This window comes from Canis lupus, chromosome 14 (assembly GCF_011100685.1).
Source record: "Canis lupus familiaris isolate Mischka breed German Shepherd chromosome 14, alternate assembly UU_Cfam_GSD_1.0, whole genome shotgun sequence".
Classification (NCBI taxonomy): domain Eukaryota; kingdom Metazoa; phylum Chordata; class Mammalia; order Carnivora; family Canidae; genus Canis; species Canis lupus.
Genome location: NC_049235.1, coordinates 34,313,861 through 34,335,145, shown reverse-complemented (window position 1 = coordinate 34,335,145; position 21,285 = coordinate 34,313,861). Strand labels below are relative to the sequence as shown.

The 21,285-nt window shown below is 36.2% G+C and overlaps 1 protein-coding gene across 2 annotated transcripts in view; it reads left to right on the top strand.

Moving 5' to 3' along the window:
* The first annotated feature begins 13,169 nt into the window (after positions 1 to 13,169).
* MACC1 (MET transcriptional regulator MACC1) overlaps positions 13,170 to 21,285 on the top strand; it is an 82,038-nt gene continuing 73,922 nt past the window's right edge. Inside the window, exon 1 of one of the 2 annotated variants that reach the window (XR_005369519.1) lies at positions 13,170 to 13,309. Coding sequence is in view for 1 of the 2 variants with exons in the window: in XM_038557061.1 (XP_038412989.1) it covers positions 13,282 to 13,309 (28 nt within the window). In the remaining variant the exon portion in view is untranslated. The remainder of the gene's footprint in view (positions 13,310 to 21,285) is intronic. The other variant, XM_038557061.1, reaches the window with a different exon arrangement.

The following is a 21,285-nucleotide window of genomic DNA, read 5'->3' as shown; positions in this document are numbered from 1 at the left end:
TAATTCAGTAACCCTGATATACATCAGTAACCATGACTTCTGACTGATTCCACAAGAATTTAGAACATGGGCATAGCAGATAGCTATGCATGTTTACATATCCAGTATCCATGTCTTTTTCTTCTGGCATAATAGCATCTTGACTTTCCTTTGGGGAGCTGCTCTTCCCTACTTTAAGTTTAGGCTCCAGAGATGGGCACTCCAGGCCTACTCAATAAAAATCCTTTTGGCGCTAAAGAAGAGCTCTTTCTCATACTGAGTCTGCAAAGATGGAGGAAGCTAAGCTTCAAGTGTCTTAGGCCATGTTGTTACCAGGTGGAAAGAGCTTGCTAGTGAAAGAAATCTACATGGAAAAAAGGAAAGCTAAGAAATGGAATAATAGAGATTCCTAATGTTATTTCTTTACATCAATCATAGCCAGCTCTTACTTTTGGACTTGTGATTTCATGCATGCATCCATCCATTTATTTATTTCATAAGCCGTCTGATTGGAGTTTCTGCTACTTGTAACTAAAAATGTGCTGATTATTACATCGTGTGGATGGATGATTTTAGTGCTTCACCATGAGTAAGTTCAGAGTTAACAACTTAGAAAATTTCATGAAGGTATGTTGAATCTCAAGTATATATTATGGTCTTAAATATGTTGTACAGTAACAGGGATTCATTTTCTCAACTATAACTTCTGGTAACAAAGTATAGAATACCTGTGCTAGGTGTGCCTATTTAGTGTTCCACACAAAAAAAAAAATAGGAGAATTTCCTTTGAAAATAGCAGGGGAAGCAGAGAATGATCAAATAATACTAATTAAAGATCAATGAAGTCTAATGAATGTTATTTATAATTAAAATTATATGAGGGTGCACCTAGGTGGCACAGTTGATTGAGTGTCCGATTTTCGGTTTCTGCTCAGGTCATGATCTCAGGGCTGTGGAATGGAACCTCTCATTGGTTTTGCGTTCAGTGTGGACTTTGCTGGAGATTCTCTCTCCCTCTCTCTCGGCTCCTTTCGTTCATGTTCTCTGTCTCTCTGTCTCTCTCTCTCTCTCTAATAAATAAATCTTAAAAAATTATGTGAGATCTTCCTCTAAATGTAGGTCCAGGTAAATTCTTTGTATCAAATAATGTGAAAGCAGTATGTTCCCCAAAAGAGACCAAAATTTTCTTAGAACATATCTTTAATTTCTTAAGACAGTGACAGAGATTTGCTTCTTTAAATGTGGCAGCATTCATGTTTAACTTCTAAGCTCTTCTCCCTTCCTTTCCTCCCTCCACAAATATTTATGGTAGTCCCTCCTGTGTCAGACATTGTGCTAAGTGCAAGGGATGCAGTAGTGAACAGGTCTGACATGAATTTGTTTCTGATAGATACTTCTAAATGTTATTATAAATTTGTTATGGAAATGGTAGAAAGGTGTTCTAAGGTCTACCAAAATTATAGATGCTTCTATTCTCTAGGTAAGACCATACTATAGATATATTATGCCAGACAATGAGGTAGAAACTATGACATTGTTTGCATTATTGTCAGTTTAGGAAACAAATCCTTAGGAAGCTTCTTTTTAAGAAATAAATGGAAGTTTCATTTATGTTTTATTCTCTAACATATTCAGTACCAAGTAACACTTCTATCATTGGCACTGCTTCTACTGTTTGCCTAAGAAGTCCCTTTTCAAGTATATGAAAAGACCTGGCCCCTGAAATATGGCAAGGTTCACTTGGCCATGGGGATTGATGGCAAAGGTTGCTTGAGGTACCCTGAAAACAAACAGGCAAGCTTATTAAGAAAGGGGAGAAATTCTGAACTCTTTCATTACTCTTTTTAGAGAGGAAATTTTCTTTTTGGGTAACAAAAAAAGTCACATCTTGTTTATATGAATTTTGATACTGATAGCAAGTTTCACATATTCTATTAAAGTAACTTAAAAGGCAAACAATAAAGTAGGACTTCCAGGCAAAATGAAACTTATTTTTATAAAGGATTTGTAGTGTGTTGTGTTTTTCCTCCTTATTGAATATGTGGGTTATTTCTAAGAAGAGTCACAGTTCTTGACATACATAGTGCACAGACAGCAGACAGCAATCATGATGGTCAGTCTCATTAGTTTCCTTTGATAGAAAAAGTTCTCTTTATATCATGGTGTAAGAGAGTTAGGTCCTTTGTAAAGGAAATGATTGATTTCCTTTGAAAATGACAACTTTAAGGGCACTCAGCTCATGCCTCCATCGCTTGACTGAATCTATGCTAATTAACTTCTATCTAATCCTGGCATGTTTGTCAATTGCTCTTTACTTTAGGGCTTCTCAGATTATTAACTATGTTTGTATAGTCAATGTCCAATAGGGATAGTATATTTCATTTCCTCAAATTATTTGACAAGTGGCATTTTTTCTTCTTCTCATGGGATTTGTTCATACTAATGTTCTGCACAATGACCATCACGAAATTAGTTGCTGATCTAGAAACGAGCATTTTCTCTGCTAAAATCCGTCAATTATTTTTATTTCAAATAGTGTCGAGAGCATTGCCACATTTAATGTGAAAGTTAATAGACTGTATGAAAGCAATGGTAATAAATTTCTTTTTTTTTCTAGCTTTACTGAGATATAATTGATGTATAGCACTGTGTAAGTTTAAGGTATACAGTATGATTTGATACAGGTATATATTATGAAATGGCCGCCCCAGTAAGGTTAGTTAAAATTTTTATCACCTTAAATAATTGCCTTTTGTGTATGTGTGTGTATGGTGAGAACATTTCAGATTTACTCTTTTAGGAACTTTCAAGTATATAATACAGTATTGTTAACTATAGTCTCAATGCTATACATTACATCCCCCAGAACTTACTCATCTTACAACTGGAAATTGTATGCTTTGACCAACATCTCTCTATTTACCTCCAAACTGCAGCCCCTGGCAACCACCACACTACTGTTTCTATGGGCTTGACTCTTTTTTTTTTTTTTTTTAAGATTTTATTTATTTATTAGAGACAAAGAGAGAGAGCACAAGCAGAGGGAGGGGCAGAGAAGCAGGCTCCACACTCAACAATGTGGAGCTCAATCTCAGAACCCTAGGACCATAAGTTGAGCCAAAGGGAGATGCTTAACCAACTGAGCCACCCAGACACCCTGGGCTTGACATTTTTTTTTAAACTCTATATATAAGTGAGATTTTTTTCAGTACTTGTCTTTGTCTGACTTATTTCACTCAGAATAATGCCCTCAATGACATCCATGCTATCCCCAAAGGCAAGATTTCCTTTTTTTAAAGGTTGAATAAGATTCCATTGTATATATACACCACATTTTCTTTACCTATTCTATTGTATACAAATACTTAGATTGTTTTCATGTCTTGACTATTACTGACTAGATACTGCTTCAAAGAACACAGGGGTACAGATAACTCTTCAAGAAAGTGATTTAATTTCCTTTGGATATATATATCCAGAAGTGGGATTGCTGGATTACATGATAGTCCTTTTTAAGGAACATCCAGATTGGTTTTTATAGTGGCTGTACTGATTTACATTGCCACCAAGAGTGCACAAAAGTTCCGTTTTCTCCACCTCCTCACCGAATTTGTAATCTCTTGTCTCTTTGACACTTGCTTCTAATCGGTGCAAGATAATATCTCATTATGGTGTTGATTTAGATTTTCCTAATGATCAGTATTATTGAAGGTATTTTCATGTACCTGTTCACCGTTTATATGTCTTTGAAAAAATGCCTTTTCAAATCCTTTGCCCATTTTTAAATGAGACTGTTTTTCTCTCTCTCTTTCTTTCATTCTTTCTGTCTCTCTCTCCTCTTTTTGCTTTTGAGTTGTAGAAGTTCATTATCTATTTTAGATATTAAACCCTTATCAGATATATGGTTTATAATTATTTTCTCCCTTTACATAGGTTGCCTTTTCATTTTGTTGATTGTTTCTTTTGCTGTACAGAAACATTGTGGTTTGATGTAGTCTCATTTATTTTTGCATATGTTGCTTGTGCTTTTGGTGTTAACCAAATATCATTGTAAAGTTCAATGTCAAGAAGTTTTTTCCCTCTGTTTTCTTCTAAGAGTTTTAAGGTTTTAGGTGTTAATCCATTTTGAATTAGTTTTTGCAAGTAGTGTAAGACAGGGGTACAGTTGCATTCTTTTACATGTGGAGATCCAGTTTTCCCATCACTGTATCTAGTCTCTTTATTGAAGAGACTATCTTTTCCCCATGGAGTATTTTTGGCCACTTTGTAAAATATTATTTGACTATATACACATGGGTTTCTTTCCATGCCTTCAACTCTGTTTCATTGGTCTGTGTGTTTATTTTTACATCAGTATCTTGTTTTTACTATGGTTTTGTAGTATAATTTGAAATCAGAAAGTGTAAGTTTCTTAATGGCCAAATAGAAGAGACTTCAATTTTGTTAAGGAACTCCTTTCTTTGGGCTGCTTCTAAATATCAAATCCGCTTTTAAAAGGTAGAGATTTGTTTTTCACTTCAGACCAAAATAGAATAACAGTCCGGATTATCTTCTCACGTGCCTGGAGCCTATGGCTTCCGATGATGCCGCATCTGCACTCTCCCTCTCCTTCCCTACTCCAGAGTGGGATCTTTTTCCACATTTAAAATCTAGTTTTTCTTGAAACATGAGAAGAGCAGCCTTAGCAACCTCCACACTAAAGCATTTCACACACCAAGTCTTTCTCATTCTTCATGCCTTCCTCACTGGAACGGAAGTACGTGAGAAGAGGTCAAAGCTGGGGCAACCGATAGTTTCTTAAACATAGTAGATTTGAAATAATAATTTGTTAACTGGAGGAGTATATGAATTAATAGTAATAAGGTACAATTTTTGACTTTTCTTTTAATTTTTTTAATTTGAATTTTTAACTTGTCCTTTAATCTTTTTTATTGGCTGTGATAAATACTGAGGATTGTCCAGCTGATAGTCCATTATGTACACTTGTACAGACACACAAACCTCCTCAGAAATTCTAGCCTCTCTTTCAATTTCTGACCTTTGTTATTTCCTCCTTCTAAAATATTCTTTGCCTCACTTTTCACTCACCAGCTCCTAACCTTCCTCAGATATCAGCTCAAATATCACTTCCTCTAGAAAGCCTTACTGCTTAAGATTGGGATAGATGTTACTCTTATGTGCTCTGAATATAGTCTCTGCTAACATTTACTTTAGCCCTTAAGATTCTAGGTTGAAATTGCTTCTTCTTTTCTGATTCTCCTATTAAATTTTAAACTCCTTTCGGCAAGCACTGTATCTTGTTCACTCTTGTATACCCAGTGCTTGGCGTAGTGCCTGGCCCATGAAAGCTGCTCAAAAATATTTTGGCTATTCATCCAGGGATACATAGCTAATGAGCGGCAGATCTGGGATTCAAATCCAGCTCTTTGTGCCTGTGGGGCATCTTTTTGTCTTGCGCTGAGAAATACTACCTCTTACTCCCACGCACACTCACCTAAATACATAGGTATTAAAAATCTAGTCTTCAAAGTCTAGCTAGGGAATGATCCACAGCTAAAGTAAATGATTCTAAATACCTTCACTGAAGTGTGACAAAAGTTGGCACCACATGTGGTGTTCCTACTGCAGTGTGCTTTGTGGGAGGAATGGGCCCTGATGCATTTCTCATGTGATGGAATAATAATAATACCTACAAACCAGCCATTTGGAATAAGTAGGTCATGGGTGAATTGCACAAAACGGCCTCTCCCAATGAAACAATGTTATTCCATAAAATATATCTAAAAGTTAGCAACTTGTTCACTTAGATTGGGAGGAACGAAGTGTTTTGTGGGTGTTTCTAATAATGGAGAAAATTACATTTTAAGTCTTTTCCCTTAAGTATATTTTAACTGAAATTTTATTATATGTTATAATTTATGATGTATTTGTGCTACAAGACAATACATCTTTCAGTCTCCGCTGTAATGATGAATTATGCAAAAGTCTTAGTGTTTTTTCTTCTTAATCATTTGGATGCTCAACTTTTAGATTATGGTAGCATTACAGGCTGCTGCAGCCGAAAAGAGAAAAGAGAATTTGACAACAATTCCTACAGCTGTACACAGTGTATTTTATACCCTTGTTACTTGAGAAAGTTTATTTGTAATTCAGGTGGCACAGACTGAACGTATAACCTATTCATTGTGCTCATTCACACTTTTTAATGGATTTGATGTCTGAAGGCCTTAACTGCCAAGTATCTACCTAGAGCAGAGGTAGTCAAACACATGTGTTTTAAAAGCAAATGCGTTAAAGTTTTTAAATCAAGAGATTTAGCCTCAAAATATATATTTCTGAGATCTGAAAAATTAAGTGATCTGAGACAGATGCCTAAGCAGCATAATCTCCTAGAGGGATATAGCTGCTGCCTGGTTCCTTTCAGGCACAAGTATCTCTAGTCCCTTACACCCACACATTTCCCCCTTTCGTGTTATCTCCTTAGCTCTCTTGGCACTGTTTGGTTTTGATTCTTTATGGTTTTTTTTTTTTTTTTTTTTTTTTTTTTTTTTAAGTAAGCTCTATACCTGACATGGGCTCAAAACTCATGGACATTGATTTCTTTTTATCTGGGCTAAACTATTCCTGTTTGAATAAATAATGATATCTCTGTCAACCAATCAAAAGGATCCAAACAAAACTTATTTTTAAGATTAATAGCTGTTGCGTTCTTTAATCTATAAGTACTGGGAAGTATTTTTTTTAAGTCATTACAGTAGAAATAAGTGAACTTTTGGCCAATATTATTTTCATATATGACTTAATTTAGCTCATAAAGAATGTATGGAACATCTATCTATGAAGCCGTCTTCTTTCAAGGAACTTGTAGCTATTCTCTACTGAGTAGAGAATAGCTACAAGTTCAGTCAATTTTCAACAAACCAGCAATAAGATTGTGAATTTGGGGTAGGATAGGTTACAATCTGTTAAATAAAACAGAGAAGAATTAAACTTTTAAAACTATCTAGAAATGTTAATTCATAAAGATCATAGAATTTTCATCAAAATGAAAAGAAACATAAATCCTTAAATTATATTCATTTTACCACCCCTACCTCACCTCCCCATGCCTACAAAACAAACTCTGTTTTATAAGTAAGCATTTTTCTTCTTGGGGGAAAAATGGACAGTCCTTGAAAAGTAAGGTTCACTTGTACTCTCACTGAGCATAGTTGCAGAAAGTAGGTCATTGCTTTCCTCACCAAATTAACTAAATATGTTAGCCCTTGAACTTAAAAAAAAAAATCACACTGTTAGTACTAGAACAGCCATGGTGTTCTTCATGGATCTGTTCCCTAGTTAGGAAACAGCTGTTTTCATGTTCTTTGTCCTGCTTTATTGCCTTCTAAATATTTCAGTGTTTCTTCTACTTTCAAGACAGAAAGGCACAGAGATTTGCCAATTCCTGGTACCAGCTCTCTTGGCTATAGCCATTTAGTGGCATTTTGATTTTGGACTTTATTAGTTTGATCTAATTTTTTACAATTATGGCAACATAAAGAAATGAATCCAGAATGAATAGACTAAGTTATAACTCGGTTATCAAGCTTGAAGTCCATCAATTTTTTTTTTATTCCAAACTGCTCCTTAATATCCTTTTTTTTTTCTTTCTTAATATCCTTTAAAAATCCTGTGGTTGTTACAACCAATACCTCTTCCTTAGAAGATGGTACTGGTCTCATAAGTAGAAATTATATACTTACTTATTTTGCCCTACAGTCATGTTGATTTTCTTGAAGCCTCTGACCCCTGCACAAACCAGTCAGTATTTTTGCTCCTAGAGTTCCCTCTAAATGAAATTCCAGTATCTTCTTTCCATTCAGTGATTTCCTAACTTTCTCAAACCGTAGCACCATTTCTGCTTTCACCTTTCTATCAGTGCATCTGCTTTAGCTGAGCTCTCTAAGGAGATGCACATTACCAAATTCAATAGTCCTTAGTCTTTCTCTTCATCTTTCTACAGATTCTTCCTTTGGAATTGCTGTTACCTGTGTGACTCTACAGTTTCCTGGTTCCTTCTTCCCTTCCTACTTAGTTTCTTTCACAGATTTCTCTTCCTCTGCCTATCCCTTAAATAAGATAAAACACATTTTACTTTTGGAACTTTCATGTGCTTCTCTCTTCCGGAGTGATGTAGTACATACTTATCTATGGAGACACATTCCTATGCCACTAGCTCTCAAAGCTGTCTAGATCTTTTTTTTTTTTTTTTTGCCCCCACTTTTAAGCCCAACCTTTGAATGCACATACTCATTTATGTGGAATACAATACTTCAACTTCAACTTACATTTTTGCCTCCAAGCCTAATCCTCCTCTTTTATTCCTTATTATTGTGAAGAAGATCTTTATATATGCAAAAACCTAAACTAAACCCTGGGACTAATCCTGATCTGCTTTCTCTTATTATGGAGTTCAATCATTTACTGCAGGGAGGTGGAGAAGTTACAAAGACCATTCAGTTCTGCTCCAGTGGCCTGCTCTTCATCATGCAGGCTGCCATCTGGGAATAGGCTCCCAGATCGTGACTTTGGTGATCTAATTATTCTTAGAATCTAACCTCAAGCTCCTTCCTCCTCCACTGAAAATCTAGTCAGTGACATCTTAAAATGTAAATCTGTTCTCATTACTCTCAAAAACAAACAAATACCCTTTCACAGGCTCATTGCTTGTAACAGAGGTTTCCAAACTTTTTGTTTTTAATAAATAAAGGAATTGTTAAGTAGAAGCCCAAACAGATAAAAGCAAAGGAGCTTTTATTTCCAGCCAGCCTGAGAGTACTCTATTCTATAACTTGAAAATCACTGGCCCATGATATAGAATCAAAATTCCTCCATATGGCAAACAAGGCCCTCTCTGTCAATCTTTCCCACCCTTCCACCTTTTAACCTGCTCTTCATGTTACTCATCTTTCCTTTTCTGTAAACTTGTCACTTTTGTTTTTGGCTTCTCTGCTATTTCATATCCTCTACCGGATGCCTGAATGTCCGGCCTCAACTTATATGACATAATATCTGGCTTATCTTTGAGACAATTAAACTGTCTCCCCAGAGGCATATCTCAATGCTTTCCCCTCCTGCCTATGCCTTGTATTCCCAGCAGCATTGATTATTCCTGCTTCTGAGCATGGTAGTGTGTATGTATGGGGAGAGGTGTAGATAAAATATATATATTATATATATAACAAGTATAATTAATATAAATATTATATAAAATCTATGTTTTACCTATGCCTCTATTTTACATATACATTTATTTATGAGTTAATTTCTCCCATGATATTATGAATTCCTTGAAAGTAAGTTCTATACTCATCTTTGTATTCTCAGCCTTTAGCAGAATGCTTGGATCAAATTCAATATCTGTTACCTTTTACATTGATTTTAGATAATTTTCCTTTTTCTGGATATATTACTTACGACATCTAATCCTTTTCTTCAAAAGCACAAATGCACTTACCCCCTTTTGCACAGTTCTGCAGTGACCTACTATATGGTTCCTTTAGTTATGGTATCAATAAGTACCAACTAAGTGATTCACCTTCTTAAATTTTTATTTGTAATTTTGGAAGTGTTTTTAGAACATATATTCATATGTTAACCTATCCAACAAGCATTTATTGGTAACCCATAGTGCAGTAGGTACAGAGAAGTGAAGAGAAACAGGGAGACAGAAGCAGGGATATCCATTTTCCTATGTTAAGTCTTACTGTCCGTGGTGATAGCTTTCAAACTTAACATATTATGGAACCTTTGAAGAGGAACTAAATTTGGCTTTTAATATGCTAATCCTTAGAACATATGGTGAAATTTAAGAAAGAATAAAGCCTTCACAATTCTGCCTTTACTTTTAATGTGTCTACCATATTGAAGTCATTATCACTTCAGAAAGATACACTTATATGATGCAAAGCAATAGCCAGAATTCATTTTCTGTCTACAAGTTCTATGATGCCTTACTTAAAGAAACGGAGAGTTTCTTTGACTTTCAGTATTTCATAACTCTTATTTATACATATGAACAAAGTGGTTTTTCTTATTTGAGTGTAGTTGATATACAATGTTACACAATGTTAATTTCAGGTGCACAAATTAGTGGTTTGATAAGTTTATATATTATGCTATGTTCACCACAAGGGTAGCTACTTGCTACATTGTATTACAATGTCCTGTTACATGCCTATTACAGAACAAAGTGGTTTTTATACATTTTGGAGAGAGTGGTTTGGTTCATGTGGTTGTAGGTCATTAAACTGAGAATTAAGAAGGATTATTATTGTTTTTATATAAACTCCTGAGTTGATTATTAAAAACAAAAACAGACCCTCTGATTAAAGATAACTCATGGCTGCCAAACTCAAACTACTTATTACTTAAAATGTTCAAATACAATAATACACATAGAAACACACTTAACAATGCACATAGAAAACACTTGGCTTTCCTTGGACTGCCTTGCATTTTTAGGAAAAGAAAGGGGGAAACTAATATTTACGGAATGGCATTTAAATTCTAGGATAATGTCAGATGTTTCTCTTTTAATCCTTTCTTCAAACCTTGAAGCAAGTAGATAACAGGTCTCAAGGGAAGTGAGGTAATTTCCCAGATTCTTCACTAGAAATTAACAGAGTCTGATGTAGAGTTCAGAGCTCTGAAGTCCATCCACACTCTTTCTCTGTGCAATATTGCCTCAGAAACAAATGTTCAAGGCCAGTGATGAATAATACCCAGGTAAATGGGATAAAATATGCCATTTTTAAGTAATAACGCTTCAGACCTGACCTTCTTGTTGCTCTTTGTTTCAGTAGCACATTCTATTTGTAACTATGAGTCACTTTTCACTATCCATAGCTCATTTCTAGTTCTTTCCTGAGGCTGTGAAACTTATTAGAATTGTTTTTATGATGCAATGTATAGGACTCCTAAGTCTACTAATTAGAAATCACAATTTATTTTAATTTTTAAGCTTTATTTATTTATTTTAGAGAGAGAGAGCATGCAGAGGGGAGGAACAGAGGGAGAGAGAGAGAGAAACCTAAGCAGACTCTGTGCTGAGTGTAGAACCCAATGCAAAACTCATTGTCACGACCCTGAGATACGTCTTGAGCTGAAACCAAGAGCTGGCTGCTTAACTGACTGAGTCATGCAGGCACCCAATTGTCAGTTCTTCTAAATTATTATGTGTTTTGTGGTTACTAAAGCTTTCAGATATCTCACATTCTTTTGTGCATATACATTATAGTCCAGTTTTTATATATCATGTAAAGAGATTTGCTGTCTGAATATAAGATTGCTGAAAGGGAATTCAGTTCTAGATCAGAATTGGGAATTTCATTTTATTTCAAAGAATTGGGAATTTCATTTTATTTCAAAGCTTCAAAATACTTTGCAATTGGTGTTTAAACAGTGGAGTGCTGTGTAAAAAATTTAAAAGATCTGGGGCACCTGGGTGGCTCAGTTGGTTGGGTGCCTGACTCTTGATCTCAGCTTACATCTCAATCTCATGGTCATGAATTCTAGTGCCATGTCGGGCTCCACTCTGGGTATGGCACCTACTTAAAATAATAACTATAACTATAATAATAATAATAATAATAATAACTTTTATCTATTACCCTGATTTCTATTATTTCTCTCCAGATCATATTAAAGATTTCCAGATACTCAGACAGCAACTAAATATACTTCATTAACACTTATTCACAAACATACTATAATGTCATATCTCTATCATGGGAGGAATATGACTACACACTTCCTTTCGGCATGCAAAAAATAAGAAAATTACAGCTTGTGCTTTTTGAATGAAGGGAGCCCATTAATAAAACAAATTGAAATCTTAACCAATGGAATAACGATTCTGAGGAATTAGGTCTCTATTTTAATATGCATTATTGATGTTTCCATAAGCTTTAATAAAACCTAAATTAGCAATAATTCAAATTATAAATTAATAACTGAATATTTTAAATAACTGTGCAATAAACAACTTTATTATTTTCTGCTATTTTAATATGCATACTTTGATGTTTCCATAAGCTTTAATAAAACCTAAATTAGCAATAATTCAAATTATAAATTAATAACTGAATATTTTAAATAACTGTGCAATAAACAACTTTATTATTTTCTACAATTTCAATTAGATTCTGCTTTGAATTTTTACCAGTTTTATTTTGCAGAACAGAGAATCAAAAGAGGAAACTCATTTTTATAAGTAGGACCAGAATAACAAAATTATGTCAGTGCTTATCCTGTCCTCTCTGCTAATCACTAATAACTTCCTGGGTGTAAATATTTGTTTAAAGACATTGGCTGCCTCCCTGCCATTACCCATCTCCTCTGCATCCCCCCATAACCCTATCCTACAAAAATATCTGAGTTTGTTAATAGATAGCAAGGTATAATTTTTAGTGAACTGAATCAAAAGCAGCAGAAAAAAAATGCTTTTTTATCACCTATGCTATCTGACATATATGAAGGCCATACTTTCTGTCTACAGTCTCACATATAGTAGCAGAATCAAGTCTAAAACATAGACCTTCAGACTAATATTTATGCCACACCACACTGTTGCTTATACTGAGTTCAGCCAATGATAATTTGTGCTTTGCATATAAATAGATTGCCTTGATATTTCACAGATTTTAAGAAATATCCATTCATCTCACAGTATTTATTGAGCATCTGTTGCATGCTAGATATAGAGTTATGACTTAGGTGGACAAATTCCTTAACTTTGCAGGGCTTAAATTCTAGTAAGGGAGATGCACAATAAGTAAACTGACAAATCTAAAATATAATAATAAATACTCAAAAGCAGTATAAGGAAATAAGAGTATTTTGGATAGTAACTTTGTGAATACATTGTTTGGCTATATTACTTTTTCAGGTGAAGATGGAATTGAGACATTTGGGGGAATGTATTAAGAAAAAGTATGCTTTTATTAATTTTGGCCTTTGTACTTAATTTAGTATATTTGCATATTTGTGAACACACACTTACACAGAGTGGGTTAGTTAGATTGACATGACAATGGCTTTTCTGATGAATTGTTAAAATGCTGGGTGTTTTTCAAAGATTTATTTATTTATTTTAGAAAGAGAGAGCACAAATGGACGAAGGGGCAGAGGGAATCTTCAGGAAGACTCTCTGCTGAGTGTGGAGCTCTACGCAGGACTCAGGCCCACAATCCATGAGATCATGACCTGAGCTGAAATTGCAGACTGTATGCTTAACCAACTGAGCTACCCAGATGCCCCCAAATGCCGTTTTTAATACGGATTCATCTTTGTGAGTATTGCCATTCTTTTACTCCAATTCATTTCAATGACATAGTTATCTAACGGTATTAACACACCTAATCATTGATCCAAAATTTGAAAGGCCAAAAGCTATAGAAAAAGAAAAAGAAAAAAAAAAAACAACAGAATGACTTAACAAAACAGAAAAAACACTGGGGTCTCTTTAGTACAACCGTGAAGAAACTTTTCTCATTCCTGGGGAATTCCAGTGTATTGTGAAGAAGAAAGGCCTCTTGCTCCCTCTCATTCTGTTTTATCAGGAAAGAGTAATGATAGTATTCATAGCTTCTGAATGGCCATAAAGCAAGTGGCAAATTTTCTTTTTATCTCCTCCACTTTTTCAAATATCTGAGAGTTTGCTTTTATAATCAAAAAACAATTATCAATTTGATAATAATAATAGCTAATATCCAGCTCTTATCATGTTCTTAACATTAGCACTAGGAAGCACTAATCACTAATAACTTCCTGGTACAGTACAAATGCAAAGAACTTTACATGAATTATTTTATTGAGTGAAAACGAAACCCCCATGAGTTAAAAATATTGTTTGTGTTATGGGTAGTAGTTCTAAAAAGGTTAAACATCTTGTTCAAGGTCACACATATAATCAGGAGAGTCAATGTGGACCCTAGCAATTGGACTTAAATCCTCAGCCCTTAAACAAAAGTCATCTGTGTGACTATTTTATTCTAACAAATAAACTTGTGGGTCAGGTTCTAAGTGAAAAGTGGGAAAACCTGAACTGCATGCTATGATGCAAAAAAATGTCTGAAGGTGCTCACTGGTCATGATGAGTAAAAAGAGTACTCCAGTGTGGTGAAAGACTGTGGTTTTTCTAAGTATCTGTCCACTTTTCCTGAGGGTGATCCCCATGAGCACAGCAGAGATTTTAGACACATAGGTTGATACAAACAGAAACCTTGGAGAAAATTAGATAATTTTTCCCTGCAGTATTTTAGACAAGTACTCTTGGTAAAGCATTTGTAGGGTGTGTTTGGAAAGACCAGGGAAAAGCCTCACAAATATCAACCAAAATCAAAAGGGTACTTGTGGTTGATGGGTACATAGGCTTTATAACAACTTTCTGGCCTCTGCTGCTTCTTCTGTCTCTTGTGGCTACTGAGAGTGAAATTATTCGCATTTGCAGACACTTCCTTGATCACATCTTTATTCATTCAGCTACTATTTATTGAGCATCTACTCTATGTCAAGCATGAAGCTACAAAGAGAGGTTATAGAAATGAAAGAGCAAATTCTTACTTTAAAAGAACTTATGGAATGTTCCTTCTCTCCTTCTAATCCTTAACAGATATTATAAGAGGAAATTGTATGCAATATACTGCTTGGTCCTGGCTTACAAACAAAAACGAAGGAAATCTGTACCTGAGCTTGTGCATGAGGCATTCTAAAGAGGAGGCAAAATAATCAACTAAACAAATACAGACCGATTATGATTATTCCTATGTAGGAATTAAGCAGGGTGCTGTGAGAGAAAATATTAGAATGTTCCTCTTTATGGAGGGAGATTAAGAAAATCTCTCTAAAAAGGTGACACATAAGCTGAAATGGGAAGATGAGGTAGAGACAATCATGGAAAAAGCCAGTCAAAAAGAAGTCCAGACAAAGGAAATGAAAGACTTAACATGGGAAGTAAGAGAAATAGGAGAGGGGAATTTAGTGACTTAATATAGGTTGAGAAAAAAAAAAGATTGTTATTTGCAGGGCCAAGAAAACCAGGTTTCAGAGCCTTGTTCCTATAATTTCTGTTATACTTTCCTGTTTCCAAGACAGTGACATGAGCACTAAATGGACCAAAGAGCCATGAGGAGGAAAAAATTATTTTCAAATTTTAGCAGGTCTTCAAGACACTGTGGGACAAATTATATTTCCAGAGAATTAATGACTCTTCAAAGAGTAATACATCAAGGTAAAATCCTTAGGATACACATTCCTTACTTGTGAAAATATGTTATTTCCCAACAGTTAATTGAGACACTGGGATGGTAGGTTTGTTATAAAAAAATTTTTTTTGAAACTTCAGTTAAAAGGCTTTATTGAAAATATTTGTCATGACAACACTTCACTTAATGTTTCAGAAAACTCATTGCTGAGGTCAATATCTGTGGACAAAAGTGACATAATTTTTGTTTCAGCTCAAAAATTGCAGAAATAAGTTTTCACTAATGATTACTTCCTTATTTTAACGAGGTACTTTTCTGTATTGTCACCCTAAGACACTGACACCTCATTACTTGGCAAATTTATAGGGTTTTCAAATCTCTGAATTGTCCAAAGAAGAATTTGTGAAGCCCCAATTTCCTCAGTTTCATTATTTATATGACTGATTAAAAATTAAGTCATGAGGGAAGCACTAACAATGTGATCGAAAGTCTGTGGTTAAGCTGCTAGCTTGTCAGAAGAATCCAACATACGCACACATGTGCAGGCACACTCACCCATATGCATCCTGAACACAGACAGGAAAGCCATATTTTCAGTAAGCATGGCCATAGGAAGGACAAGACATTCACAGGCTCAGCATTTCTTCTTCACGCCCCTACTAGATGAGCATCTGGTCAGAATATTCTTCGATTCTTTTTTTTTTCCCCAAAGATTTACTTATTTATTTTGAGAGAGGTTGGGGGAGGGGCAGAGAGAGAATCCCAAGTGGACTCCTTACTGACCATGGAGCCTGAGGCAGAGTTCAATCCCAGGACCCTGAGATCATGATCTCAGCAGAAATCAAGAGTAGGGTGCTTTAACTGACTAAGCCACCCAGGTGCCCCATATTCTTCAATTCTTCAAAGAACACTGGATCATCCCCAGATTACTCCATGATACAGCCTTGTGACTCTGTTGGGGAAATGGTTTATTATAGGGAGCCACGAGAGCCCTTCTTGAAATCTTATTCTCATCTCTCCTTTCTTTGCAGCCCCTTAAATTTCATTTTCTCTGATATCTAATTCTCTATATCCTTGCTTCTCAAGGTGAGGTCCATGAACCAGCAGTATCACAGGAGGGCTTGTTTGAAATGCAGAATTTCAAGCCCCACCCCAGGCCTGCTGAATGAGAATCTGCATTTTTAACAACAAACGTTATATGTACATTACAGTTTGAAGCTCTTCTCTACATTTAAACATGCACAGATCTTACCTACCTGACAAAGCTATCATCAGACTTTGCCCCCTTCTCTTTGCTCTAATTATATTTTTCCCTTCTTTTCAGGCAGGCTTCCAAGTGTTGCTTCATATATTCCAATTCCTTTTTGCTTTGCCCTCCATACCACCCTGTCTTCATGTCCAGCTTTAGTGCCCACATAAAAATCATCACTCCTCAGCATCCTTTCACCTTATCCCCACCTAGCCTCTACCGCTGCTCCCTTCTCAGACCACGGGGTTCACACCCCTCCCCCAGGGTACCGCGTAGGTCCAGGTTAATTCAAGTAGTCAACTACTTTCTCCTGGCCAGGACGACTGGTGTCTACAATGGAGTAGGCTTGTGACCACTTAGAGTGAATGAGGAACAACCAGACTTGCTTAGGACTCCTGGGGATGGAGATTTCTTGATTTATTTCTGTGAGGCTTCAAGATGACAGGATGTAAGTTCTGGAGCTCCTTCCATCCTGCCTTTAGACCCAGGTAGAACTGCTATTTAACCTGGGCCTTCGTGCTCTGGTCCTAGCTGTAGCGGGGCTTCTTTTTTTTTTTTTTTTTTTTTAATTTTTATTTATTTATGATAGAGAGAGAGAGAGAGAGGCAGAGACACAGGCAGAGGGAGAAGCAGGCTCCATGCACCGGGAGCCCGACATGGGATTCGATCCCGGGTCTCCAGGACCACGCCCTGGGCCAAAGGCAGGCGCTAAACCGCTGCGCCACCCAGGGATCCCTGTAGCGGGGCTTCTTACGGCTGGTCAAGGATCCTCTGAGGTCATGGGGATGGATCGAGCACCCCCTTATCTAGGAACCCAGGACTCTGGAATCATCCATTTGATGTCCCGCCCCCCAGTCTGCTTGCAGAAAGAAAGGTGCTTGCGCACTTCTTGGGCTATTTCCTGAAATGTATCCTGCTACTGTTAGCGTATGTACTTCTTAGCCTGAGTGGTAACAGGGGCAGTTTTCTGTGAAGAGTGTGGACACAGCTTGCTCCTGGGGGCTGTGTGTTCACATAAGTCTGTCACCATATCCCCATGGGGCAGGGTGGGGCTGGAGGAGAAGAAAGAAACAGCTAATGACTGCCATCAGTATTCATTTATTGTTGGTAGCATGAGACTCTTACCCCATTTCTGCTCTGGAATGCCACCAGTGACTTGTCCTTTCCATAACTTTCCTCTGTTTTCATTTTCTTTGTATACTGTCCCTCATTTGGCACTATAGACTCCTTTAGAACTTGGAAAACTCAGTTATGAAGTATTTGTATTGTGTACGTGTCATAGGTTGTGAATGTCAACAGAGAGATTCTTCTCTCCTGGTCTGATCTTCACCTTCAGGTCCTTCCAACTAAAAATTGTTTTTTAATCAATCACATCTTCACCTTCCTCATTGTAGACGTCATGTATTAGTTAATTCAGTAGATTTCAAATTAGTGTCATTCTTCTCAAATGCATCTTCTGCAGAATCATGAGAGATCTTCTAAGAGGAAACTAATTACATATTTTTTCCTATTTATTAATCACCAGTGGTCCTCTCCACCTATTTAATATCCACAATCTTTATGATGGCTTACAAATCCCTTCAGTCTCTGTCCCTTGTTTACATGTCCAATCTACTTACTCATTAACTAAATATTTACCGAGTATCTACTTTGTGGTAGGCAGGATTGTAATGTAGATACTCTAGCTAATAAATTGGGTTCCTGCTTTCAAGCAACTGTTAGGGTCAAATAGTCTATAAACAAACAAGAAGCTAATAAGGGAAATTTTTAAAAATTGGTATACTTTGTTAACAGAATGAAAAGAGTTACCTGTTAGAGAATAACAAGGGGCTAAATTAAGCTATGTGGTCTGTCTGGGCAAGTTTTCTAGAGATGTGACATTTAAGCAGAGACTTCAATGGCTAGAACACATTTGTACCTGAAGTGCTGCCAAGTGAACCTTCTAATAAGCGAAACCCAGAAAGAGTGCAAAGGCCCTAACAGACCTCAAACTTGCAATTTCTCAAGCATGCCAGGCTATTTCAAGCCTCTGGTGGCTTGGTGCATGCTGCTGGTCCATCTGCTTGGAATGCTCTGTCCTTCATTCTTCCCAGACAATTACTACTCATCTTTTAGTTCAATCCACCTGTTACCTGCTTTGTTAAGACTATTGGACAGCCATCCTCTTGCCAAACAGATGGAGGTGTTCCTTCCTGTGCAACCCTCTCCTTGCATGAATTCTTACTGTATAATTCGTTTATGGTCTTGAAATTCTCTTAAAGACAGAGAGCATGTTTTATCACCTTGTTTTTCTAGTCTTCAATGTATTACACGCTCAATGAATATTTGCTGAAGTGCATGAAGGCAACTTTCATTTGAAACTGTCTCATCTCTTCAAATCCCTATGCCAGTCTGTTCTAATTAGAACAAAACAAAACAAAACACTCCTGGACATCCTTATTTTTCTTCTTAGTGGGCTCTTCTTCCTTCTTTCCCTCCCCATCTAGTCTTTATGATTCACTTAGTGCTGCAGATTTACAGCTTTCCAGTTTGGAGAGCCACTGAATTTTCAGAACTTGAATAACCATTTCTGTGCTGATTTAATTTTTTTTAAATTTTCAATAAGATGCTAATATTTTTTTAATTATATGTTTATTTTCTTTTTTTTTAAAGATTTGTATTTATTTATTCATGAGAGACACATAGAGAGAGGCAGAGACACAGGCAGAAGGAGAAGCAGGCTCCCCATGGGGAGCGCAATGTGGGACTCAATCCTGGAACTTCGGGATCATGCCCTGAGCCAAAGGCAGATGCTCAATCACTGAGCCACCCAGGTATCCCATATCTGTTTATTTTTAGTTGACTTTCATCTCCTTGTTTTATTCCTTGTCCTCAAGATCTTAAAAATTATTGAGAGAGGGGGAAAAAAACACAATATATTAGGCATAAAAATCAAAGTCACTGTATGTTTTCAAGGAATCCCTGGTGTGTCTACACATGTGGTGATTGTCAAATAGCTTTGAGTCAGATATCCTAAATGCTTTATAAGTATGTCATTTAAACTTCAAAAGGGTATAATAAAGTAGGCACTTTTATTACTTCCATTTTACAGGTGGGTCAAATAAGGCTTAGGGAGATTGGAAATTTGCTCTCAGCTTCCAGTTGGTGCTGGAGCCTGGATTTTAAATCAAATCTGTCTGATTCAACATTCAACCTATAGGCCAGAAGGACATACAGGATGTGTTATAAATATCAAGCATTTTGTGACAATTCTTTGCCTCCTCAATTTATAATCCTATAGCTATCTTTCAAGTAAAGCTAGGAATGCATTTGGTCTTGAATTCCTGGAGCCATTTAGTAATGGGAATTTGTATCCAGCCTTTTACCAACCTTTTTTTTTTTTGTCCTGTAAACAAGTATATATATACTTTATATATATAATTTCTTTCTGAATCCAGCCACAACATTTTTTAGTTTCTTGCATACTGATGAAAAGGACAAGAATAGGACTCAGATTGCAGCTTGGTAAAATTTTTGGTATATAATTTAGGGGATAGAAATTTGGAATTCACTAAGACTCCTAAAAGAAGTACATTTTGTAAATCAAATAACACTATAATCAGGATTCAGGTACCCCAAATGGTTTCTTTCAGACAATGTTTTAGAGATTAAATATGTTTTCCCTAGAGAACTGTACTAAAATGTGACAGCAATCAGCTTCTCTGGCTAATTAAGTACTTGGTTAGCTTCATAACTTCACACTTACCTCCACTGCAGCCAGGCTTATTTGGGGTCATTCTAGCAGTGTCCCTTGAGGAGAAAGGCAGTTTGGCCATACGTGATCAATATGGCAATCCAATTACACACTATAGTGATTCAATAACAACTAACATTTATTAAGACATTGCTGTCACATGCCAGACACTGTTGTAGAAACTGTACATGTATTAAACTCTGTTAATCCTTGCAAAATGCTAGTGATATAAGGATTATTGTCACCACTTTTGAGATGAGGGCACAGGAGAGTCATAGATCACATGGACCAGCACTCTGCCTTTAAACTCTTCTGCCATTTTGTTCCCCTACTCTACAAGAACAACATTCCTTATATTTGAATAGCAATTTATAGTTCTTGATGCATTATTTTCATATTTACACAGAAAAGATGCATAAATTAGAAAAGACAAGTATTATTAAGGAATTAAGGGTGATTTTTTTTTTTAAGGGTGAGGTTTGTATTCTGTAAAGTCACACAGCTATTCCACATCTCTTCTATAAAATGAGCTGACTTTGAGAGCAAATACTATCCAGGCTAGAAAGTGTTTACTTCTGGATAGAGAAAATGAAAAATTCAGAGATGAGTGAATCACAGAATGGAGAAGTCAGAATACAATCTAGGAAGTGTGACTTTTACTTCCTAAATTTGGCAATAGACCAGCAACTTCTTTGGGGTCTAGTCCTTATGAAAGGGAGTCCCTACAGGCAAAACTGTCCACAGAACAGAGTTTACCTCCACAGTTTACCAGGAGTGTAAATATATTCTGTGGGATTGAATTGAAGGAGAAAATGCTGTACATCATTTTACTCAAAGCCCACTAAGAGTTAGTGGGCAAACAACCACTTTGCCCCTCAGTGCCTTGTGTAATCTGGCCACAGGCATGCTCAGAAAATGGGCCCATTTTCCCTTTTTTGCCCCCAAGGAGGTTTTCTTGGTCACTTTGTATGAAGATGGAAGGGAATGATCATTCTTCCTCAAAAAATGGGTTTAATTAACCTTATATTCTTATTGTTATTATGGTTTAGTTGCTGACAAACAGTTGTACAAGAAGATGG